The 23,473-nt window shown below is 40.2% G+C and overlaps 1 protein-coding gene across 5 annotated transcripts in view; it reads right to left on the minus strand.

The window, feature by feature from the left end:
• Positions 1-23,247, minus strand: part of ERICH1 (glutamate rich 1) — a 100,819-nt gene extending 77,572 nt beyond the window's left edge. For all 5 annotated transcript variants that reach the window (XR_012632807.1, XR_012632805.1, XR_012632806.1 and 2 more), the window contains exons 1-2: positions 23,150-23,247; positions 5,201-5,395 (exon numbers count right to left, since the gene is read on the minus strand). Coding sequence is in view for 2 of the 5 variants with exons in the window: in XM_074895721.1 (XP_074751822.1) it covers positions 5,201-5,395; positions 23,150-23,171 (217 nt within the window). In the remaining 3 variants the exon portion in view is untranslated. The remainder of the gene's footprint in view (positions 1-5,200; positions 5,396-23,149) is intronic.
• Positions 23,248-23,473: the final 226 nt, after the last annotated feature.

Consider the following 23,473-nt stretch of genomic DNA (forward strand, 5'->3'; position numbering starts at 1 on the left):
TCCTGAACTTACTTCAGTACCAAGTTCACGCTATAAGCATTTACACTTTTCAAATACTGGTTAGAGGGTACAATTGGTAGGAAAGACAAACAGAGAGTAAGCATGTGTAACAGCAAAGCCCATGGAATTTGACTCTAGATAACTATGATTTTGAGAATGGCAACTTAAGTAATAAACTCTCCAGTTTAAAGTGGAGCACAAGAGGCATCTCACACAACCTGTTTTGTCATCAATACATCACAAGTAATGTCAAATAGGGAGACAAGGTGGCCAGTGAGAACGCCAATACAAACAATTACTATGCTGCAGTTAGATCTGCCACAGGACTGTCTATAAGTCCTTCCCTGGCTGAAACAAGTCTTTTTAATCAAGTTCTTACACAAGCCATTTTTCTGTTTCCTTTCTTGATATAATTAGTTTTCCTGCAGCTGGCTACATTTAGGTTTAGAGCTTGTTTACACTTACAGCTAAAGCTGGCATTTTCTACTCCAATTAGGCAACTGCACATACTGTTAGATAAGCTACTTGTTAAATTGCTTTCAGTTGTCATAGAGGCCCACAGATTTCGTTATGACAGCTAAGATGTCTTCTACATCTTCATTTCCAACATGAGGGGAATGAGTGAATGTATACACAGAAGAACACTGGAAAAGGAAGGAATCTGCTAGTCAGCAGAAAAAAAAAAAAAAAAAAAAAAAAGTAGTATTGCTAGGGGAACCGGAGACTGAGCTACAAGGCTGTTCCTGTCACAACAGAAGTTACAGATATTATACATGCAGCCCACTCAGTCTGAACAGAGAGGTCTGTTTGTGGTTCGTTTTTTGTTTTGGTTTGCTTTCTCCCTGCTCCTCCCCTAAACCCAGATGTCTATATTCTCCCCAAGCATATAGCTACCAGCTTGTAAATCTGGTTGGGCACCATTTCTACCATAGCCACCAGAGCTTGGTGTCTTCAGTCAAATACTCTTACTTGATTCTGGATATATCTGTCCCATTTTCACAGTATAATGCCACTGTAACAGCATGTAATGAGAGAATTTTTAAACCCTTGAGAGAAGAATACAAGAGTGTGTGACAACACTTTGTTGTATAATAATTATAATCTCCATTGCTCTTTAGCTTATTCACAATAGACAGCTTTTCAGATTAATTAACTGAAACAAAGCTGAACTGTTTAACAAGTCTCTAAAGCTGTTTACTGCATTGGGTACCGCTGCAGTTTAATTTCTCAAGCATATGCACTTCATCAATTCAATTATCTAAAAGTCAGGGCTGTCCAGGCATATTTTTTTAGACAAGTTTTGTCTTCTAGGCACTTCTGTCACAAACTTTTTTCTGTAACTGAACGGCTGCAGGAAGACAGGATTAGGATGAGTAATGACACAGTCCACGTGTCCCAGTGATGATTTCTTAAATGCAGTATACTTTCAGCATTAATAACTTAAATGGAAAAAGTAAGAACACACACACAAAAATATCACATAGCTGTACTGAATTTTGACAGAAACTCCTTATATAGGATAACAATGCTGGGATATTTCACAGTTGATAGACATTCACATATTTGAGTAAAATGCTTTTTGTCTATTTATATAGCCTAATATGAATTCTCTTTTTTAAAAAACCTAGAACTTATGAGTAACAATAGCTTAGTATTTTTCTTCATTATCTCTTTCTTAAATAAATGAAGGAGACAAAGATCAAATAGGTTTTCTCCATGAGACCTGAGACTCTGCCTAAGCCTTCTGCATTTCAATTTCCTTTTACAGAATTAGGGGAAACAGAAAAACCCAAAGTAGAACAGGATGCTTTAAACAGAAAAATTGAATACTATACATTTCACTGGTACACAATCATGCTTCTTCAGCAACTCTTAAATTTTAATTTTTATAAGGAAGATGCTAAACATTGATCAGTAAATCCTAAATCCCTTAAAAAGTGTTGTAATTCTGACCAAGGAAAAGGTCCAAGACTAAGAAGATCATTGAAAGAGCCCACTGTATAATGAGCAAGTCTCTAGTCAGAGACACATAGGTCTGCTTTGAATATATATTATAAAGGTATTAAAAAAACTAGTGAGGTTTTAAAGTATCAACAAGAAGTAAAGAAATCACAGAACTGCAGATCAAGACAAACATTCTCCACAAAATTAATCCTTGTTGCAAGTAGATCCTGCCCTAACAAGGGTCAGAAACAAGCAAAACCAACCATCAGAATAGAATTTAGTCAAAACCCATATCCGAGCAAGTAATTGGTACTTAGAAATATTTTCTCAGTCTTTTGCCAGACACTTTTTTTTTGGTGGTACAGCAAGTTTTTAAACATTTATAATACTGTACTTGGAAGCATATTCACAAGCTTAGAAAAAAAGAAATTAAACCCTCTTATTCGTAGGAGTTTTCTGTTTTCCATTCACTCTCTAATATTCTGCCTGCCAAGACGGCTCAGGTTTATCACACATATGCATAACTTAAATATTAAGGTAATAAAGCTGGTTATCTAGACCCTCCTTAATTTTATGGTGAAGCAAGAAAAAACTGTTTTTTCTATATCTTTTGAAATTAAAAACTACAGGTCTTGCAATGGAAGAATCAAGTGATAAATGTTTAGAAAATCTTATCTAATTGTCCAGGAGGTAGGCAGGAACTCCTATTTTGGTCACATTTGTTTTCTCACTGAGTGCTTTGGTAGAACAGGGGAAAAAAAAATCTGATTCAGGACAACTAAAATCCAAAGGGAAGGTACAACTTAGCATGTCCTTGAATGGAAATTTTTTGATACAGGCAGATGTTTAGGTTTGTTGGGTTTAAGTCACTTTTTAAAAAAATATCTCTTGAAAAAGAGAAGCTTTTTTTTAAGTGACTACTCTCCTTCTCTGGGTTCAGAAGAAGAGTGGCACCTCCACATGTTTTCTCCATCCCTAACAGAACTACCACCTTCTTAAAGAAAATGCAATTACCATTCAAAAGATCACTCTAAAGTAAAAGAGGACAGTGTCCCTCAAATTTCCTTCAATCTCTAGTTATTCTGGGTCTTATCATAAGCTTTAGTTTCAGAACTATGTGGGCAGCCTTATGGGACAACCTTTTGATACTAAATTATTAATCTTCCAAAATCAAGTGAGAACCACTCGTTAACATGGATCCTGATCTTCTATATACTTAAGCATCTCAACTTCAACTTGATCTCAAAAGGGGCGTATAAATGCAAATATTTACAGGATATAAAAGTATGATCTTTAAATTTTATGGGCATAATTCACTGTTACAGTTCAAGATGCAGATATTTAAGGCAATGCTGCAAACTGCATTCCAATAAATATAAGAATCTATGGGGGGCTAGTTTATGCATAACCATAATGGCATTTTCACAATTTGAAAATAACTGTTAAAGGCAAGTAGAACGTTGTGATGAGTTTTACTGTAAAAGTTATTTAATGCTAGAAAATACTTAGACTTTAAGTCAGCCTCTTTTTAAAGAAATCCTTGTTTCTTATTGTCTGACACTAAATTAAAAATTTCAGTAGATTTTATAGGACTGAAATAATTACTTTCAAACTAGGAAGGAGTTCGTATCTACACAAAACCCCCCTCTCATTTTCCATTGTCCATCTTAGACTACTGCTAATTAAATGACCAGCTGTTTTACAGTTATGCCCATAACATTTGGTCTACAAGAAAGAAGTTATTTAAAATAGTATATGATCAGAAATTTCAATCGTTGCCTTTATGCTTTTCTTCTCCCAAGGCCACACAGTTTATAGTTCCAAATCATACAGCCTATCACTAAACATGTACTTTCAGTGTCCAATGCCATAAAATCACAATATGTAAATGATTATTTGTGCAAAAGCTCCTTAATTAAAGAATGGTTAGTTATGGTTAGGAATGGTTATCTGTTGGTTTCACAGATGGGTAACTGGTTTATCTTTTGCCTAGGAGTTTATCACTGCAACCCTCTTAAAGGCTTTTTTTTTTTTTATGTCAAGACACATACTGTCTTGACCTCAGACCTGCCTTGTCACTGTTGACTTTCCTGGTGTCCCTGGACTGCTGGCTGGACCTGGTTACTGTTACCAGACATGCTTGTTCCTGCTAGCCTTACCTCACCTTTCCCTTGCTGCTCCCTGACATGTCCAAGCTCAGTCAGGTATCCTGCCACACTTGCTTAGTTTTCTGCATGTCAAAATTAGCCATTTTTCTGCTTTGAGGTTATTCTTGAAGATCTGCCAGCTCTCCAGAGCTCCTTTGCAATTTAGACCAGTTTTCTATTCAATTCTACCAAGCAGAGCCCTGAACAGGATTAACATCTGTTCTTTTATAGCACAGGGTTCTAATCCTACTACTCATTTTGCTCACTTCTATCAGGACTTTAGTCTCCTGCCCCAGACCACATCCACAATCAGTTCTTCCCTGTTTGAGATTAACAGGTCTAGCTGAGCACCTCCCCTACAGAAAGCTGTTTATACTCTCAGGAAACATGCCTTTTTATTTCAAGTCAGTTTAACCACCCCTGTCAGTGATGGCAAAATTTGGTTTTAGATAAGCTAAAACACAAAGCAATTCACACTTCTATAGTTGCACACAGAGCCTTTCACTCACAAGTAATAGCACAGCTATCTCACACTGCAGCTCCTTCATATTTTGGCACAGCATCCACATTTTACAACCCACTGGAAAAAGGACTTTTACTTACCTGTCAGAAAAATTCATATGCCACTTTCATTGCATAAACACACACAAAATAATGCTCTTTAGCAGGGTACTAACATAGTGCCCGAATCTACCTTCTGTTGTGTTTATGTTCCCCATGGGGTTTCTGTTGCAACACGAGGGCAGGAGGAAGTGCTGGATCCTGTATTCCCACCAATCTTCGTGTATCTCCAATGGCTGAGCAGAGTTGTACCAGTATAAGTCATTTTCTCACTATTCAACAGACATTACACCAAAGATAGTTATGGCTTACGCTGAAGTTTCATGTGAGCCACTGCTAAATGCTGCATTCATGCATATACATCAAGACCATTTCTTGGCTTTCACATGACTTACGCACTGACCTCAAGTGTTCTAGTATCAAGTACTACTTGTATTCAGATTTGGCTGTTGGTATCAATAGATGAAAAAAATAGATACTATACTGTTCTCAAGTAAAGTAAGTATATTTAAAAGCATATTATCAGAAAAGGGACTGTGCAGTCTCACCTTGCAATGATTCGGAGGGTGTATCAGTTGACGTGCTAGCAACTGCTGATGAATTCTGAACATTACCCAAATTCTTTTCTTCGGATTTTGAGGCCACATTTCTGAGAACATCCTCCTCTTCTCTATTCGAGGTATGCGCAAGAGAAGATGATGAAGTCTCAGCATAGAGTCGTTTCAGTACTTTCCCTATGAACACTGTAGGGTAAGAAGATTTTCTTCAACAGAAAGAAATGAAGTGTTTTAAAGGTATTTCACGACTTTAAAAGACCAACAACTAATTGATACAAGATAGTTTCTCTCATATTCCATGCAAGTCTGTCTTCAGTAGTCCTCACCTCTCACAGGTAAAGTTGAAAATTAATACATTAAAGGCCTAAACTTGAGTCAGAAAAACAGCTTTAAAACCCCAGAGTTCACTAGCAAGGTTATATTTAAAATCTGTTTGACTACATTTAGGCAAAAATTAATACAGTACATTTACAGACTAAACACATATTCATTTTTAAAATTTCTTTTAAAACAAGTATCTTCCTACAGAAGGGTTACAAGGCTTCTCAAAATGCAGGTCTCTTCTGGCACAAAGGCATCACAATCAAATTACTCATTAAAATCGGTAAGCTACAGCTATTTAATCACATAGAAAAACTAGAAGTAGACAGCAGCAGAAACACATGGTAACCCAATTATTTCTACAGAATTAGCAGTATTCTTATACGCCTCTTCCTCTTATGGGCCCCTTTCTGACGACACTGGCAATCTGCTACTAGTTACTCAAATGCAAGCATCATTTGATTAAAGGAATATATACAAATAATCTACTCATCAGTAACACTATAATCTTTGAAATATGCATGCATCCATATAATCACTTGAAATTACATAATATATTAAAATATAAATTAATACTAGAAGTTTTTATCTATTGCAAAACAACATCCCCAGTTTCATGAATTCTGTGTGATCAAGTAGATATTGTGGTATGGGGGGAGGAGGGAAGAATGTGATTTGGAGAAAAACATGTTATCTAAACTCCAATTTTAAATTTAATATACAGTATATGGACACTATACAAGCAACCTGGTACAGACTCTCTTAAATAATTCTGCTATGAGAAAAGGCCTTACATTGTTACAAGAACGGCTTCTACTGCAGCTTAACAGAATAACATACTATCATCACATAACTCTTCAATACATTACTTTCCTTCACAACTAAAAAAAAAAAAATCACCTTCACTGAGCTGGGAAATCCTTGAACCACTAGTTCTCCATAGACAAACTTTACCTCCACCTGTACCTTGGTGATATGCTTCAACTGTCATGTAAATGACTAACTATAGGGGAGTATGTCTCAAGACTTTTTTTGAGGTCTTTCTGGTTTATATGTGATCACTTACTGCTTGTGCCCAATCTCTCAAATAATCGGTGACCTTATTATGAAAGGCCTATAACAATATGTAAGCCTGAAGAGAAACTTCTGCAGATGGCTTTGCTCACAAAGCCCAAATTTTACTTTTTCTATGCTTATCTATCATTCAGTGACATAAAAAAACCCCCTCTGACAAGCTACTAGCAATGTCCCCATCAGGCGCAATCCATTTTGCAAGTTATGTGTTAAGATTACTGTTTGCAGAACAACAGATATCAACAAGTGATGGTGATTTTTTCTTCTTAAGGTTCCTTTGCCAGGATATTCTACAGCTAGAGAGACAAAATCCACAGTTACTCTCCTCAGAAAACAACTAGAGAAAGCAGACAGAAATAAGTACTGTAATAAGACAAAGTTAACTGCCCTTTGCAGATCTCTGACTCTAAAGCAAGTTATCCAAGAAGTTTATCCTGGATCCTTTCCCTGAGTACTGCTACTAATGCTGCAGCATTTTAATGAACTCTATTAGAGCTGTTACCAAATGTCATGGTTTAACCCCAGTAGGCAGCTAAGTCCCACACAGCTGCTCACTCACTCCCCATTGCGTAGGATGGGAAATGGGAGTAGGAAAGGTAAGATTGAGACAACTTGTGTGTTGACAGTTTAATAAGTAAAGCAAGCAAACAAAACAAGGAATTCATTCACTGCTTCCCATCTGCAGGCAGGTGTTCAGCGATCTCCAGGACAGCAGGGCTCCAGCATGCATAATGGTTACTTGGGAAGACAAACACCATCACTCCGAATGTCCCGCCTTCCTCCTCCTTCCCCCAGCTTTATATGCTGAGCATGACATCATATGGTGTGAGACATCCCTTTGGTTAGTTGGGGTCAGCTGTCCTGGCTATGTCCACTTCCAACTTCTTGTGCACCTCCAGCCCACTCACTGGTGGGATCAGACGCAGAAAAAACCTTGACTCCGTGTAAGCACTGCTCAGCAATAACCAAGACATTGGTGTGTTACCAACACTGTTTTCACCACAAATCCAAAAAACACAGCACCACAGGAGCTGTTATAAAGAAAATGAACTCTAGCACCACCAAAAGCAGTACACAAAATAACACTCAAGAACTTGCACTAAGGAAACTATTCTTTCCAAAGGAAATGATCACTGAGATACTGATGAATCTACATATGGAAATACATTTTCTCCAAATCTGCTGAGGAAAGTCAGCCTCCTCATAGCTGCAGAGGATTTTATGCTCCCCATCTTGAAATTTGTTTTCTCTAGTCATCTGTTCAGTTACCCCCACAAAAAAATGACTTCACTCTTCCTTTCCTTTTTAAAACATAGGGACTATATTCACACTAGCATTGCTTCAGAAAGCAACACGAGACCAGTTTTGATACATTCATTCCTTCTCATTCACGTGGGGCTCACCCCATCTCCAATACTACACTTGAGAAAGCAAGCCAGAACAATGCCTGCCTTGGGAGGGTGTGAATACTGAAGAAAGTATTCTTTAACAAAAAAATATCTCTTGCTTAGAAAGAAATACCTAGCTCAGTGGCAGTGATATACTTCAGCAAAGATGTGGTTTAGCTGTCAACACCAAAGCACCATCCAATCTTACAGGCTGGGGTTTTCAGCAGACACAGGAAGCAGCAGCTGGGTGCAGAGTGGGGGAGTTCCTTGTTGCCCGCAAAGCTTTCACACCTGTGTCAGCGCATCTCAGCACTGCAGTGTCCTCTCTTAAGACAAGTAGTAATTCTCAATAACCACAACAGAATGGAAGTGAGCAGTGGTAACACCCAGGCATGCCAGGTCCCTGTCTGGAACCTGATGTATTTCAAGCCTTCTGAAGACAGCAGGAAGCAGTGTCTCCCAGCAGTACACCTTCCTCAGAAGAATGAAGAAGGTAGTTACCACTAGAGAGCTGCTGAAAAAAACTGATTAAGTCTGAACTGTTTGGAATTCTAATTATATTCTAGCCTGAAGAAAAAAAATAAAATCTGCCTGCAGCCCAAAACTCTTTGAACAGGTTTGTCCCACGTATCAATGAACAAGGAAATTAGGCACTGAGGAATATCTATCCTGCCATACTCAGCAGCTTTACGTGCTCCAGAGAAGCACTCTGATTCGTAGTTAGAACTCTGAGCTGAGCTACCAAAACATTTTTCAGATGACAGGCTGCTCTTTTCTCAGGGTTTTATTGCTGCAATGACTTAAAAAAGTTATCCTGTGATATCCATGAGCATTGGCTTAACCGCAGGAGGTTGGTCTTGCCTGATGCTACAGAGCAGTTTTTCTACCCTATTCAAAACTCTCCTTAATCTGATGGCTTTGGCACTACGCAGCATCAGAGATCAGTCTATCCAGTAAGAACTGCTCAAACCCTTAACAATAACTACCCCTTAACAGGAGATTAGCAATAAAGAAAAATCAAGGAAAAGTATCTACTACCAAAGATGTATCTAACCTATCAGAGTTCCAATACGGAATAAGGCTTGCTCTCGCCGTATCCATAGCATAGCCAAGTACATCCAGTTATTTGTTGCTGTCCTTTTCCAGTCAACCTAACTGATGGAGGATCTGTACAGATTCAAGTGTTCTTTCAACAGACCAATCTGGGAACACTTTTCCACTTTTCATAGAAGACTGATGTCTGTAAACAAGCATATACAATCTTGAGACGTGCTTTTAAAAAGACCTCAAGAAAAGACAGGGGAAACCACAGAAAAGTGAGAGATACACTATATGGAGTCAGAACCAATGGAAATTGTCACATTTACATACGGCATTAATGCACAAGGTACAAGGGAGTGAATTTAATATAGTCTACTGGGTATGTTTTTGAGAACAGTCTTGAAAGTTGTATTTGCATATTACAAAACCCGGTGTTCCAGTCTGGAAGAGGAAGAATAGTTTGAGGGGAATTATCTCTGGAACTGAGCCTGTAATCGAACAGGAAAAAAAACGTGAACAGCAGTAAGAAGCCAATTACAAGGTAAAAAAAGGGAAGCCTTGTTGCACAGACTACTGCAAATACATCTCTTCTCTTAGAACAAAGCAGTCTCCAGGACTAACAAATGAAACTGGAAGTGAGAGAGGAAAGCAAACAAGCTAAGAGGTTTAGGGGCCAGGAATGGCCGTGGTGTGGATACAGCTGAAAGCAACACAATGTTGTGAGCATTAGCTCTGCATTGCTTTCAGCTGTCCTTACCTCCCTACAAAATCTGGGACAGCAGATAGTAATCCAAGATGTTCTGTAGGGAATAGACCAGGCAAGAATTAATGAAAGGAAGACTTCACCCAATCCATGGTAAGTCTTTAAAAACTACCACAGTAGCTTACAATGGCTCTATTTCTCTCATGTATAATTGATAGCTCATTACTCCCAACCTACTGAAGACTAAAGACGCTTTCTGAGTTCTACAGGGAATATTTTCTGCAGCATGAAGGAAAATTTCCCCATAGCTATACATTACTAAAGACATAGCTCTGAACACCTGGTCACACAGGGACAACTGGGAGGAAGCTCTAAGCCTCTAGGTTAGATGAGCACAGCCAAGGGACGACCACACTCTGGAGTTCTATGTTATCATAAGAGACTTAGTTGCCATTTTAGTTCAGAGTAGCATGTGGAAAGATTATTTCCATTGCTGATGACTCCAGAGTCCATACAGAAGCGCAAACAGAACTGTGAACAAGTGCTTGCTGTATTTCTGTTCTCTTTCACCTCCAGGAATCTAGCAGGACTTTAACACTACAATGGCGAGATTCTTTATGCTATGAGATGTATAGGGTTGAAAACAAGACACTGGAAGTGAGTGAAGCATTAGACTTTTTATAATCATCAACAGAAGATGACTTAGTGTTCTGAATCTACCTAGATTTACTAGGCATCAGACTCTGTGGGTGCACACATGGTGGTGGTGGTGGGCAGTAAGTGTTGCGTGTGCCACACCGGTTTTGTGCAATACACTGAACACAGATCAATATTATACAAAGGAAACTTCACAATGTCAGAGCTAGGCATACTGCCAAAAAGAGGTACTGCACAGTAATTATATTAACAGAAATACCTGGCCCAAGTTCTAAAGGTTTAAAGAAAGTCTTTGCTCTTTAGCTGTAGGGGAAGACCAGGCTACACTGACACTGCATTTGCTAACAAGGTTATAAAGATTAAAGAGAGAAATAAAACTGTAGAGCCTTTTTCTCCTCCAGGGTTTGGGGGGCTCCACACTTAGGGGGACAAGGAAACATTCCTAAATGGAGATTACTAAGCTGGAAATGAGTACATATGAAAAACTGTATGTTTAATCAATTGCTAGAGAGACTAAGCCACTACTGTGATGAAGGTCCTGTACGCTGACAATGTAATCCAAGACCATACTGGGCCAAGTATTTTTAAATCTGAGACAGGAAAATTATACATTAATATATGAATCTAGAGAAATCTCACCGAACACTTTGTACAGCCTTAATTCTGCTGTGTACAAACCAGCTGAACTCAAACCTGAGCAGACAGAGAAAAGATTTTACAATAACCAACATGACACAGAAGAACAAGGAGAGCTTGGGCTGTTTAGCATAAGCAAATAAATGCCAAAAGAATTTTAAGCAAGCAGTGAGAAGTGTTATGTATCTCAGGAATAAGATTTCATTAGATTGTGCCACAAAAATATTAGAGACTAATGATGAATGATAACTGCCAATCTCAGCACACTAAGGAGTGTCTAGTAGTACTGAAACATTCCTCTAGTTTAGGAGAAAATGAAACAATGTAGTTAGAGAAGTCTCTAATGTTGAGGTCTAACTCCTATAAATGCTACAGGGCTGACAGAAACCAGAAAGGACTAGAATCGACTGCAGTGAAGACTGCTGTCAATACTATATTCTTCATAGATCACTCCAGGGTTCCTTACATTTGGTTACTGACATGTATGCAAACTAAACCAGAGAGCAAGTGCATATGATCACACTGAATCCTTTTATTTGTTGAAAAAAAGGAGACAAAATTTATCTCTGTTATTATGAAGGTCACCAGGAAAAGAAAAGTTTTCCTAAGGTAAATTACATATCTGTTTTATTTATCTGTTAAATTAACAATCTGTTTCATATATATTACATGAAACAGATGTTGGATTCATTATACGTGTGATAGATGGAGAACAGAGGTCTAAACCAGGTCTCTGGAGTTAAAGCTAGCAAAAGGGAGTCATCACGTTCTAACAATACCAGATAAGGTGCCTTTCATCAGGTATACTAATGGTGTAGAAGACAGATGTTCATAAAGAAAAAGTTGCTAGTTACACCATCCGCATGGCTGCTGCTTTTTCAAAGGGGTAAAAACCACATAACATCTTACTGTAGTAACCAAGATCCTAAACTTTGCTTAGTAGTTCAGCAGAACCTAAGGCACAGACACATTTAAGGGCAGTAGCTAAAAATGCATATACATGACTCATTTAGAGCATTAGGATAAGATTTTGCTCAGCCTCCTTGCAGAAACCCCACTGACATCAAGTCTTCCACTTAAAGAAAAGGAAGTGTATTTTGGCTTATAGTAGTGGCAAATAACAGAGTTTATAAAGCCAGAAGTGGAAGATCTTAATTTGTAGAGCCACTGTACTTTCATTTAAAATACAGTTATATTTGAACACATGAACTTTCCTCACAGCAGTATTAAGAGCCTATGCCATTTTACAGTGAAGTACGTGGCTTCTGTGTACTTCTATGACTTCAAAAAGCACTGAGGTCTTGTGTCCAAGACATAGAAAGCTGTAAACACAAGATGAAGAGAGCAATTTGTCTATTGCTGCAGTAAGAATAGCACATTTCAGTTGGAAGGGACCTATGACAATCATCAAGTCCAACTGCCTGGAAGTTTTCAGTAGAAAACTTCAATTCTAATAGACCTACAAATGTGAAAAGCTTACATACTCTAGTCTTGTCTACTAAGTAAGGTTTCTATTCAAAAGTGAAATTAATTCACTTCCCAGCTGAAAACATTCAACACTATGAAAATACCCAGCCTGTAGTGGAAAGCACCGAACGTTCCTACTGTGCCATGAGCTGAAGCAACACCAGACGACATATCTTTCCAGGAATTCCTCGGTGACAAAAAGGAGCCAGTATTTTCAGCAATGAGAACAAGTTGCAATAGGTACCAAACTAGTTCCATGGCTAATTCTTCACAACTTAACGTGTGGAAATACTGACGTACAAATAAATTGGAAAACTGAAAAAGCATCAGGACTCTGACATAACATAAACAAAGTATAACTCTGATAAATGGTGTGCAGAACACTTGCTGGCTAGCGATACAAATTGTGAACATCCAGGATCTTTCTAATAGAATTTTGTAAGAAGAGTAAAAGGCCTCCTTCAAATAAATGCATTGTTTGGCATCTGTGTATTAAACCACTTAAATTTCTTTATATAAGCAGACTACCCACAAACACAAACATACCAACGCTGGAGTAGCACTGCAGATTTATAAAGGTTCTCCTGGGGTTGACAGCATGACTTAAAACTCAGTTAAGACTACAGACTGTAACAGAAGCATGCTGAATAACTAAACGAAGTTCTGAACAACATCAGAAGTGTTCCTGTCCAGCTGAGTGTAGGAGGCAAGTGTCCTCAAAAATATTTCTGTGGAGAATGCTTGCCATGTACTTTTGGCTACTTGCCACACTTACTGTAAGCACCCCCACCATGTTTCTCAACTGGTTTGCCTTCTGCCTACACAAATGCAACTTGGGCAGCAAGAATAAAACAAGTGGCATCAAGAGCGCTGAACACATTTGAACTCTGTGAAGCTTGCAAATTGCCCTACTCGGTCTCTCGCTCCTACAAACAGAAGTTTTCCAAAAACGGAAGAGTCAGGCATTTCTTCTGAAACCTCCCATGTGTAAGATGTGATAACATGCTATTTTGGCTAAAGCTGAAGAAAAGATAGTACAGCAGAACAGAAGAGGATGGAAAGGGCAGACAGAATGATAATCCACATGCAGAACATATGGACAAGGCCTCATTAAAATGTTCAGTTCATCTCAGTGCAGAATTACTCTTATATTCAAAAGGATTTAAATCCTTGAAGTCTCTTTTATTATGCAAGTATCACATCTCTTGTGAAGGCCATGACAGGACAGTTACTTTACAGCATGGTCATAAAAATCACAGAACCGTTAAAGTTGGAAGGAACCTCTGGACATCATCTAGTCTAATCCTAACACTCAGAGTACAATCAACTAGAGCAGACTGCTTAAAGCCTTGCCTAGTTGGGTACAACAATCCCATTGCCTGGATAATCTCCTCTTCCCTAATCAGGGTTAGACAGTCAACTCTTGACTGGAGGTGCTCAAGGGGACCACTTGAAAAAGAGTATGGCAGATGCACCTGCCCCAATAAAGACCAAAACTTATTGACTGCTGGAAGGAAAGAGTGAAAACTAGAACCCATGGTTTGAGGGTCAGGCTGCCCAGATGTGTTGTGGTGACTGATCATACACACACCTTGGTCCAGGGATAGAAAAGGCAAGGCCCTAAGGTGAACAGAGAAGGCCCACAGCCAATGAAACGCCTCAGTCAAGAGAAGTTTCTAGACTGCTGATCATATGTGACCACAGATCAGATTCAACTAGGCTATAAATGGAGCCCTGGAGGGCAAATTGAGCCAGTCCTCCTCAGGTCTACAGTCAGGGATTCTCCCCTTGCATTGGGATTCCACCCAAGGTAACTCCTCGAGGTTGAGAGCCCACACCTTGTTGGGTAATTGATATGCACATTTTTAGGTCATCACCCCTAAACCTTAAATTGGCTGTGCAGTATTTGTTCTGTTTACAGACATCCAAACCTGCAGTTTACTAATGTTTGTTGGAGTGCTAAACAATTTTGGTTAGAATAAATCTCATTTCAAGTACCTGCCTCATCTATTTTCAGCAACTCTGTGACAAAGAGAGATATCTGGGTTTCATTGGGACCTAAAGCAACAGGGTGTAAAAGCATTTTAACAGACTGCTACATACAGAAAATGTTAGCCAGATTGCCATTCCTACCAGCTAGCAGGTGGATGACTGATGATAACTTCTGACTAAGAGCCACCATCCATTCCCTTAAACTATTCCTCACAAAGCTCATGTGCTCTTTAACCATACAGGATGGAGTTTCACGTTTTAGGTCTTCTGGATTCTTTCTGAAGTTGCTCAGCTGGCCAAACCAATAAACAAATGTCTTGACTCTGTATTTGTTTGGCCTAACACACAGCGATACTTGGGTCAGGGCTTTGTAAGTCTCAAAAAGACAGACACCTAGTTTGTATTTCAGACACTAGGGGCAAAATTCAGTTTGAATTTATGCTGCCTAACAGCAGACACATGCAAGGTGTGATACTCTGTTTACACATTAGACATTCCTCCAGAGACCTAGTGTACATAAGACACCAATTCTGCCAGACATCCACTGGATGTCCAAGATGTACTCAGTAAAAATGATACTGCACTGAGTACAAGCCTCTGTCAATGGAAATCAATACACAGAATCTCTGAGGATAATTAAATTTATTAATCTTGACCTAAATTTCACAATACAAGAAAAACCACACATGCAGTGCTCCCAAAGAACAAAATCCCCAATCATCAACCCCTGCAACCAAAACCCCACAAGCAAAACAAAAGGGACAGAGCTGAAATATCAAAGACCCCATAACCACTGCTAGAAATGGCAGAGACAGAGGCTTGGATTAAGTTAAGAGAGCATGTGTGGGCACATGCACAGGCACATTCTAGCCTGGAGGGCAATGACTATCTATTTAAACATAAATTTAAAAAAAAAAAAAAATCTTTGAGTAGAGATCACTCAACTGCAAAGATTCCCACACTTCAGATATCAGTTCAGCAGCTACCGACAGATTAAAATCAAAATGAGGAAAGGTAGGAATTAACTAGAACAAAACATTCCATGGCAGCTGAACAGGGTATCATTCTCCCACTCCTCGGTTATATAGGACCTTCCCATTTCCAAAAATGTTCAAGCTGCACAGAGATATGAGGAAAAGAATTGCACATCACTGCATTGTTATGTTCTGTATACCCTGGCAGTCCAGATCATCATAAGGGTGTATCTTAAATATAAGAAGAGATGCTCTTCTTCAAGTCACAAGGAAGAAAAGGACAATGTAATTTTCCTACTACCAGGAAGATCAGCTTTTCCAAGAGTGACATACTTCCATTCCACCATAGAGTGTGTGCAAACCAAAGCAAAGCACTGTCATGGGAATAACAAAATTAATCTTTCCAAAGGGGGGAAAAAGCGTGAAATATGCAGAATTCTAGCTGTGGTCAAAGTACAGTTTTATGTACATAGGAATGGAAAGCCTCCAATTTTACAGCATTTTGGTTTGTGTTCACAGTCTGCAAGCAGTCCTCATCCTGCAGGTGAAGCTATGGTAACAAGCTCTTCTTACAAGAGCATCTAAAGGACAAAACAGGATAAAAGTAAGGACTGAAAGAAAGGTCTGCTGCAGAAAATTCAGGCTGAAGCTGACTATCTCTTTAAAGAGGCACTTGTAGACAAACACAGAAACTAACATCTTACAAGATCTTGTGTTTGATTAAAGAGGATGCCGTTCTGCAGATTATCTACCACTTCTTCAGTTTTCATACTTCAGACTTAACTGCATCTATCTATAAATTTATAGTCCTTGTTTCCAAACAGCATTATTATTCCCTGAAATTCTTTCTTGAGGAAGATACCAAGTAAGTTTTCAGCTTCAAATTTGAGGGTGGAATTCACTTGCACCTTAAGGCCAGAAAACGCACTAGGCTACCTTGTCTGAATGACTGGAAGAAGTAATCTTACACACAAAAACCTGACAACTTGTACCTGAATACTTTTAACATATTTCAAAAGATTCTGGATGGTCTTCAAGAAGTGATGGAACTAAATGGTTCACATTAGTTTTCTTCCAGTGATTAATCACCTTTGGCAAAAACCTACACACCATGTTTGTTACTCACATTTGAAAAGCTTGAGTATTTTTGGCCTTGGTCCTTTTTCTGCCTCTCCTTACTATATTAAGGGATCCTCTATTACATAGTAGTTTGTTTCCTGTGAAGATCTCCCTACAGGTTAGAAACCTTGACTCTGAAGAGAGTCTTTTGGTCTGGAAGACAGCCTCTCAGCCTCATACACCTTACTTTTAACTATTTGCCTTTGCAAAAAAAGCACTTTTTTTGAACAAAGGCTCTTCGCCCCATTTCCCCCGCAAGCTATTACCATCTGGGTCAGCAGATGTCAAGGAGGGTGGGTTGCTTGGCTTTGTTTTTTTTGGAACTACAAAACTGGAATTAAGACTGAGTAGGAACACCATAGTGAAATGCTGACATCACAAACTGTTTTTAACTTGACTAGCTCCTTACAGGAGCTTTTAGTTCTACTAACCTCATAAAACTTGAATGACAGCTTAAAGGGGAAAATGTGTGGTTTTTGACAGAATGTCCACATGTAAGGTGGGAATGGTCCTCTTCTGCAGTGTTACAATGGATCTCACTGACATTCCATATAACATAGATCATTTTACTCTTAACTGCTAAAGCTATTATTATATATTTAGTGGAAAAAAGGAAAACCCACATGTACTGTTTGGGAATCAAATAACAGAAGGACTTGCTTGTATTCAAGGTCACAGAAATTCTGCGCTTGAAATACTAGGTATCAGCCATCTGCATCTCAGTACGGCTGCTAACCAAAAAGTCACTGGGAGCTGCACAAGAAGCTCAGATACTGTTTTAAATCTAGCGTGTAATACTAACTTCATGATATCAAGGTTCATCTCAAGATCTCTGATAGTATTTTCATTGAAACAGCATCTATTAGTGTTCTACATGCCATTAGACATTAAAACCAGATGCTAATTGCCTAGATTTTACTCATCTTATTCTTTATTACAGTTCAGGAACTGCACAGTGTAAGAAACTTCCAGTTTGTGCTCTAATACAGTAATCCATAAAACAGCTCCATTTACCTTTTCCCCTAGCACTCATTTTTATAATACATGGAAAATGACTTTATCTGAAACTCAGTAATATACCATTCTCCAATCTTTGAGATAAATAAGTTGCTTGTGTTCAAAAGTTAAGTATATAGCACACATCAGAAGAGTAGAAAGAAAGGAAAAGAATATAGTGACTACATACCCCACATTTACATATTCACCTAAACTAAAAAGTGAGTCACAACAGGAGTGATTTACCACTCAGAGCGTGACCTGCGTGCATCCAGGCCAACACAGTTCAGAGCAATTGCAGATACAAAAAAGCTAGTCACTACAAAAATCAGATTGTTTTCTCAGCTTAGACAAAACTGATTCACCAAGCATAGTCTTTGTGTCAAACTGTAGTTTCAAATCCGGAAGACTGGTGTTACATCTGTCAGCAAATTCTGCATGGCTGTGTAGTACAATAAGAACCTGACTAATAGATTGTGCCATCCTGTCTCAACAAAGGCTTTAGGGATCACTCAGCAGGCCACCTTAATTGAAGCCTCAAGTTCCTAGACATCTAATAAACTTGGCATGACACAGATGATAAAAAGCTACATAACCAAGACAATGAGAACATCAGATTTTGTTCCAGCTGTTCCTAAGAACCCTGTCTGCCTCATAGTGAAAACTTACAAGATGCATACTCCTACTACAGTCCTGGGAAAGCAGCATCTTCACCATTATTTCAGTCTGTGCACACCATCCATTTTTCTAAGCATCTTTCACAATACTTAACGATACACTTCTCATACTGCACCATTATCTTGATCTTACCTGGCATAATCAAACAGACCTTATTCAAAACATACGAAGATATCTCTCACCCACCCTTACTAAAAAACCTCAACTTTGCTGAATATTATTATTAATAATAGTGATTCTGGCTACTCAAAAGTTGGGCCAACTGTAAAAAAAAAAAAGCAACAAAAGTCTCTTTTTCCCCTCTCTCTTCTGACAGATTTGGGGGAGGGAGGGGGAAAGGCTGTGTGCTTATAACATCACTGGCAATCCTCTGCCAGCACAGGTGTAAATTTTCTAAATTTCAGGATGTTTAAACCTTACTTCAACCTAAAGAACTCTTATCTGAATGAAAACAGCGTATGACTTGAAGCGAACATCAAACACTACCACACACAAAAGTTAAATGTTATGGTAGATGCTGGAGGTAACATGGAAAACAGACAGTACTATAATGGCCTAAAGCACTGCCTTAAGAATAGCTGAGAACAGTTTGAAAAGAAATCTGGAAATTTTATAGAGACAGCTTGTTCCCTCTGCTCATATGAAACTAAAATGAAGCTCAATATACTAGTATTTACAAAACAAACCATGAAACTGGCAGGGGTGATATCACTGAGCACAGGCAAAAGTTCAGCAAGACTGTGCATCATTTAAGTTTTAAATAAAAGGAATCTTAATAAATTCATATTATATAAAATACAAATACAATTGAGTATCTGCTCAGCCTTCTTCAGGGAGTGAATATATCACCCTTTGCTGTGACTTGAATATTTGATTGTAACATAATATCCAGCAATTTCTACAGGCAGCCCCACATACACATATAACAGAAATAAGTATTATATGAAATATCCCATCATAAGACACCACATATTGTCTACTGGAAATAACGATCTGTGCTGGTTTTGGCTGGGATAGAGTTAATTTTCTTCACAGTAGCTAATATGGGGCTACTTTTCGGGTTTTGTGGTGAAAACTGTAGATAATACAAGGATGTTTTTGTTACTGCTGAGCAGTGCTTAGGCAGCCTCAGGGCCTCTTCTGCTTCTCACCTCACCAATGAGTGGGCTGGGGGTGCACAATGAGTTGGGAGGGGACACAGCTGGGACATCCAAAGGGATGTCCCAGACCATATGACGTCATGCTCTGCATGTAAAGCTGGGAGAAGGAGGAAAGGGGGGACATTTGGAGTGATGGCGTTTTGTCTTCCCAACCATTATGTGTGATGGATCCCTGCTTTCCTGGAAATGGTTGAACACCTCCCTGCCAATGGCAAGTGGTGAATGAATTCCTTGTTTTGCTTTGCATGTGTGCAGAGCTTTGCTGTACTTCTTGAACTGTATTTATCTCAACCTACAAGTTTTCTCATTTTTACTCTTCTGATTCTCTCCTCCATCCCACTGAGGGTGGGGTGGGGGGCAGCACGCAGAGCAAGCGAGCGAGCAGCTGCATGGTGCTTAGTTGCCGGCTGGGGTTAAAGCAGGATACAACCATAACCTTTTAAGCATTGCTCTGAGATAGCCCATAGATTCCAGAAATCTATTGATAACAAGCTCAAAACTAGCACTGAGTGAAAAGCAACACACACTGAATGTTTAAAAAGGTAAAATAACCCCAAACACACCCACTAAAATGGCAGACATTACTTTATCTCCCACTTACTACTTTTACTAAATAACACAAATACATACACCTGTTCCTAAAAATACCCTTGTCTATTTGAACAGTCCTATCTCTCTCTTGTGGATCATCCTATCTCACCACAAAGCAGGTAAGAATTGCTCCAAAGTATAATTCTAAAAAGAAGCCAACCTAAAACCACCACTCCACCACCCCAAAAACCAAGCCACCCACACAAAACACAGAACCCCGAAGACCACATTATGTCAGGCTCTACATGTTCAGCTATCTGGGAGCATGAGCTATGCTCACAGACTTTCTAAACACAAAGCTATCGGATCTATCATTTCTGCCTTTTCTTTAATTGGCATGTTGGCTTTTCTCCTTGGCTAGATTTCTCATCCAGGCACAACGCTGAAGTCAGCAACAAAAAAGGCCCAAGATTCCCCCACCCCTCCCCACAAGGTTTTAACGGCAGAGCCAATTACACTTGCTCTAGCACACCTTCTACCTTTAATCACAAAAATCAGATATTTGCGATTTATTCAACTACAAGCCAAATAAAATTAAGATCTTGGTAAACTGTAATAAATCTTCAGTGACTGAAAGCAACATGCGTTGTTAATTACTTGGGAGTGGGGACAAACAAGATACTGCTCCCAAGCAAAAGAAAATAGTGTCAGGCATCAAACTCCATTTCTAAACAACATTTCCCTTACTGATAAACATATCTTGATGAAAGAAATGACACCCACCCTAAAAAAAAAAAGCTTTTTACCCTTTTTTTTTTCCTTACAGAAAGATCCTCAGTGTTTTCAAAAAATTATGTTTAAAAAAACCAACAAAAAAAAAAATCAAGATCTGTAAGAAGCAAGGTTGTTCTTAATTAGAAAAAGGAAAAAAAACGTGTGCTTTTCTGCAAGACTTAAGCTATTTAATATCCGATACAGCCATTTAAAAAAAAACCCACCACACAATAAACAAATAAAACCCTAAAACTAAGGAACTGCAATCTAATTTCCATCCGTATTACAAGTAGAAGCTTCCTGCTTCAAGCCTAGGTCATTTGATTCATCACAAAGAGATGAAAACAGCACTCCTCGATGCAATACTCTCACTGTTTAAAACCTTCTGTTACTGTTGTTACCGATAACTATCAATTGGCTGCATTTGATTTCCAGTTTAATCTCTCAAATAGGAAGTCACCTGCAGTACCACTAGATCATCCTTTGTACAGCGTACTAACTTCTGCATCACTTCTTATTCGCAGTTAAGGTCAATAACATATATTACACTACATTAGTATCTTAACTCTACCCTTCAGCAGCTCTATGCCATTCTCTAACCCTTTATTAGTGTTACCTTGGGGCTGCACAAACTTTCAAAAATGATGACTACAGCTTTGAAGATGCTATTGATGATGTTTAACAGCTATGAATTATGAATACAGCTGTCCCAGAGAGGATAATCATCCTGTCAATACATATAACAACAACTGCTAGTACCTCTAGCCCTGTTATGAATCATTGGTACATGAGTAACTGAAAAACAAAATGCCCCACAAAACTCAAAAAACCTTGCGCTTTCTCAGCTACACCTGCCCAATCCTTTCCTTGCAAAGTGAAGTGCTTTTCACTTACCTGCACTGCTGCCTGCTGTCTTTCCAATATTTAGATTCTCTTAATTGACAATGAGATCCATGACCTACAGGCTGTTGACCACCCCAGTTATTCTGTTATGGCCCAGTTCGGTACAAGATAAAAAGCTTCAGTGTTCATTTATAATGCAGACAAAAGTCTGTCTTCAGCATCTACTCTCTGACAGAAGCAAAAACAACCTTAAAGAGAGAAGCATCTAAACGTTCTTTTTAAGCTCTTTTCTGAGACACCTGTCTTTCTAAAAATGTATAGTTTTACACAATAGAAAGTCAATGGTTTCCATATATGCTATCGGCCACAGAGGCTCATCAGATGAAGTTGTAAACTCTTCCAATTTTCTTATTTCATCCTGGGTGATCAAGCCGCAATCTGTCACCCTCGTATTCCTCGCTGGATTTTCTTCACAATCTTAAATCACCATTCCTTACAGTGGCTGAAGGAAACATGAATGATTTCTAACTTTACACAGTAAAGACAGTCACTCAGCATGATCATTTTAGACTTCCACCCTATTGAAACAAGTAGTTCTTTGGTTTTAAACAATATGAGTGCTTCGAAATTTGTTTCCTCTCAGCTCTAGAGTCAGGAGTTCATCTGCAAGTGAATGAACTCACTCTTCTCAACTCTCTAGCGTTCTCCGAAACAACATCAATTTTTAATTCTCTGGTTTTCCTCAAAAGAAGCCAGTTACTCCATCCACCTTATCCATTTCACAAACCTAAGCTGCATCTAAACCACAGAGATTACTACTCTAGTTTTATACTTCCTCTAAAACTATCGCCAGTTGCAGTCATCCAGCAAATAATTTAAACAGTCATCCTGCTGTTCAGTCTCACTCTCACGTTGTTATCATCGCAGGAAAGACTCGAGTTTCAGGATGCTAGAACTGTTCGAAAACTCAAGAGCCAGCCACAAAGTCACTACAGTAGGCAAGCATTCAGCTCTCTTCCAGCTCAGCCCTAACTCTCTTTAAACAAGCCAAGCTTTGTGGTCACTAACGACTGCACATGCCTATACACACTGGGGAAAAACGCATTCATCTTAAAATACTTCGTGATTAGAGAATTAATTTCATTTACTCCCCCCTCCCCACCTCCAGGCAGGAACCCGGCGCAGCAGGAACTCTCCCTGGCGTCTCCGAGCCGGGGGTATAGGACAGGAGCTCCGAGAAGGGCTCCGACCCCGACTGAGGCCGGGACGGCCGCAGCCGCGCTCGGGGCCCCTCCCGCGGGGAGGCAGCCCTCAGGGCGGGCCCAGGCCGCCGCCCCGCGCTGCCGGGGCCCCCTCCTCGCCCACCCCCGGCTTCCCATCGCCCTCCCCTGGGGGAAGGGCGCCGGGGGAAGGGCGCCGAGGGCAGGGACGCGCGAGTCCCGTGGCGCGGCCGCCCGGACGGGACGGCGCTCAGCTGAGGGCGGCCGCGGCTGGCACCGCTCCCCGCCGCGCCCCAGGCCCCCTCCGGCCCCGGCCCCAAGGAGCGGGCACGGCAAAAGAGACGCCCCCGCCCGGCCCGGCCTCACCTTCCCTCCTGCTCAGGGCCATGGCCTCGGGCGCGCGGGCGGACCCCTCCGAGGAGCCCGACCTGCCCCGCGCGGCCGGCAGCCCCGCGCTCGCCCTCCTTCCTGCTCGCCGCCGCGCCCGTCCGTCACGGGACCGGAGGAGCGCCATTGGCGGAGGCGGCGGCAGGGGCCCCTCCCTCCCACCCGCCCGGCGCGGTGCCCGCGGGCTCCGGCAGGGGGAGCGCGGCTGCGCAGAGCCAGCGGGCGCCGCTGCCGCGGGAGCGAGGGCGGGGGTACGCGCGGGGAGGGCGGGCTGGAGGGAGGGGAGGGGGGGGGGGGCGGGCG

The sequence above is a fragment of the Athene noctua genome, chromosome 1 (genome assembly GCF_965140245.1).
Source record: "Athene noctua chromosome 1, bAthNoc1.hap1.1, whole genome shotgun sequence".
Classification (NCBI taxonomy): Eukaryota; Metazoa; Chordata; class Aves; order Strigiformes; family Strigidae; genus Athene; species Athene noctua.